Below are 2,246 nucleotides of genomic sequence, written 5' to 3' on the forward strand. Positions count from 1 at the left end.
GTTCTAGCGATTCATAGACAGGGCTGATACGTCCCGGATCGCAAAGATCGGATACTTTGCAACAAATGTGTTCGACAAATGAAACATGCAACTGTAGTCTATGACCTGGTAGTTTGAGGATGATGATCAGCCCTCACGTCAGAGCTGATGAGTACAAAGGTTGGAGAGCCAACGCCACCTTTGTGTGCACTCTTTGTCCAATGGCGAGCACAAAGAACGAGTTAATCCCTTCTAGACTATATCAATCTGACGTCACATCCTTGACAGTGAGTGGAAAAAATGATTATGTTTCCATAGTCATGAAGCATCAATTACAAATTCGCAATACAGACAATGGAAAACGAAACGCCGACGTTACTTATCCCCACTCAGTTTCCGCTTTTTGTGACCACGTTTGGCATGGAACTCTTGTGCGTAGGTTTTGAAGAAATCTGGAGGCTCTTGTGGGTGCCCACCCGTCACATCATGGAAAGCTGTGGTCGATATGTAGTTGGTCTTGCCTTCACGGACCAAGGAGTAGTACTCAAGAAGGTATTGAACCTCAGACTCATCGCTGGCCGACTGCGCGTGGAGAACCTTCTTTGCTTCCGCCCTGGGATTGTTGACTGACGTTAGAAAACATTTGTGAAAATAGCGGACCAATACGTTATACGAACTCCGATATGTCTTCGAACTTCAGATTTTCACCCAGGGCTTGACTAGCCGCAGAGGCAAGCTCATCACCAGTAGTGAGTAGTGGGCCTTGTGGTAATGCCAGTTAGTTTTGCAGCAAAGATCTGTGACGATTCATACCTGTGAGAACCATCAACTGACCCCTATGTCTGTCGCTGAATCCATGCTTGCCCTTCCCGGTGAGAACGTAGGCAGCAACTTGGGCCACATCCTAGCATAGTCAGTATGGCGCCTTCCCTGTGTCCGAGATACTTACTCCGAGAGCGACTGGAGCGAACTTATGATCTTTACCCGTGGGAAGGGGAAGTATGCCTTCTTCCTGCGCTTGCCGGGAGTAGAGCAATAGGTTCTCTGCGTAAAAGCCAGGTCTAGTTATGCGTAAACAGGTTGCAAAGAAGGTCGAAACGGATTAGATAGAACATGCGATCGGGATTCCGTCACTCACCGTATAATGACTGGAGAGTTGCCAGTAGATGTCGACGGATCCCCCTTGGACGCCATGAAGCGGGATTCCAAATCAATGAATTCTCGCAGTCTGGGCTGTTTGTCTCTTTCTGCGAGATCACAACCAGCGGAGCTGAGAAAGCATACATTCGGTACATTGGCCTTCTTTGTCGCTTCGATAAGCTCTTCTGTGATATCAAACTTGTCGGGATGCGCAGGGGGGATGAGACATATTGTATCGGCTCCAACCTCCTGAAGCGATGACACCATCTCTTTCAGTCGACCGGGTTTATGCGGAACAATTTTGGCGCCAAGTTTGGATAGCTCCTTGCAAAACGGGGCATCCGGATGAAGTGTCAAGCCGGTGACGGACCCAATGGTCTTTTTGAATTTATTGTCCGTCAAGATTAGTTCCGCAATCAAGAAGCCGGTGTGACCGTCCACGGAGGTGATACACAACTGACGAGACATTGCGACTGTGATATTTGATACGATCTGTGAGGATCAATGAATTGGACATGTACAATAGTATCTGGAAGTTGGAACGGTAGCGCAAGGGGTGTTATAGCTTCTTGGCTTTGAGGCAGAACGCCGTGGACCGCTGAGAGTTTGTCGGTGTCACTCTGAGATCATGCGTGTGTCATCTCCGTCGCACCCCAAGGCCCATCTCGATTCTAGTGCATGCACAACCGTTTTATCGGCAATTCAGACTACCATCCATCATGTGGCTCTGAGAGTATGGGTGGGGACGTGAGATATGATGGACGTAGACCTGATGTCGTGGAAATGACAGAAGTGCTCTGTGGCCGGTAAGGCATCCGATTAGCCCCGCGGCGGATCCTCGGAAGATTCCGTGCTAAAAGAATTATCCAGACTTGAAGATAGCCGGTGCATAGATACCAGGTATGTCCATTGCAGACACACAGGCTCGCCCCAGTGATACAGCTGGCTTCGTCACTTCATCGAGAAAACGTTCAGCTCAGCGGCGGCTCGTCTACTGTGCCACCAAGCCTTCTAAGAGCAGGGCCAAACGGATGCTCTCGAGACGATTCCCTCTGGTTTAATTGAGCTCTGCTTATCGTTTGGATCAGGATATATCTTGTCTACACCAAACCCTAATTCTAGTTTTA

The 2,246-nt window shown here is 48.8% G+C and overlaps 1 protein-coding gene across 1 annotated transcript; it reads right to left on the bottom strand.

Moving 5' to 3' along the window:
* Positions 1–294: 294 nt before the first annotated feature.
* Positions 295–1,863, bottom strand: BDV27DRAFT_92248 (uncharacterized protein). The gene is made up of 5 exons (XM_032077957.1): positions 1,118–1,863; positions 929–1,040; positions 793–883; positions 657–741; positions 295–592 (listed from the first exon to the last, which is right to left on the bottom strand). The coding sequence occupies exons 1-5, from the start codon at positions 1,585–1,587 to the stop codon at positions 355–357; spliced, it is 996 nt and encodes a 331-aa protein (XP_031929540.1). The 5' UTR covers positions 1,588–1,863; the 3' UTR covers positions 295–354.
* Positions 1,864–2,246: the final 383 nt, after the last annotated feature.

The sequence above is a fragment of the Aspergillus caelatus genome, assembly GCF_009193585.1.
Source record: "Aspergillus caelatus strain CBS 763.97 unplaced genomic scaffold BDV27scaffold_51, whole genome shotgun sequence".
Classification (NCBI taxonomy): Eukaryota; Fungi; Ascomycota; class Eurotiomycetes; order Eurotiales; family Aspergillaceae; genus Aspergillus; species Aspergillus caelatus.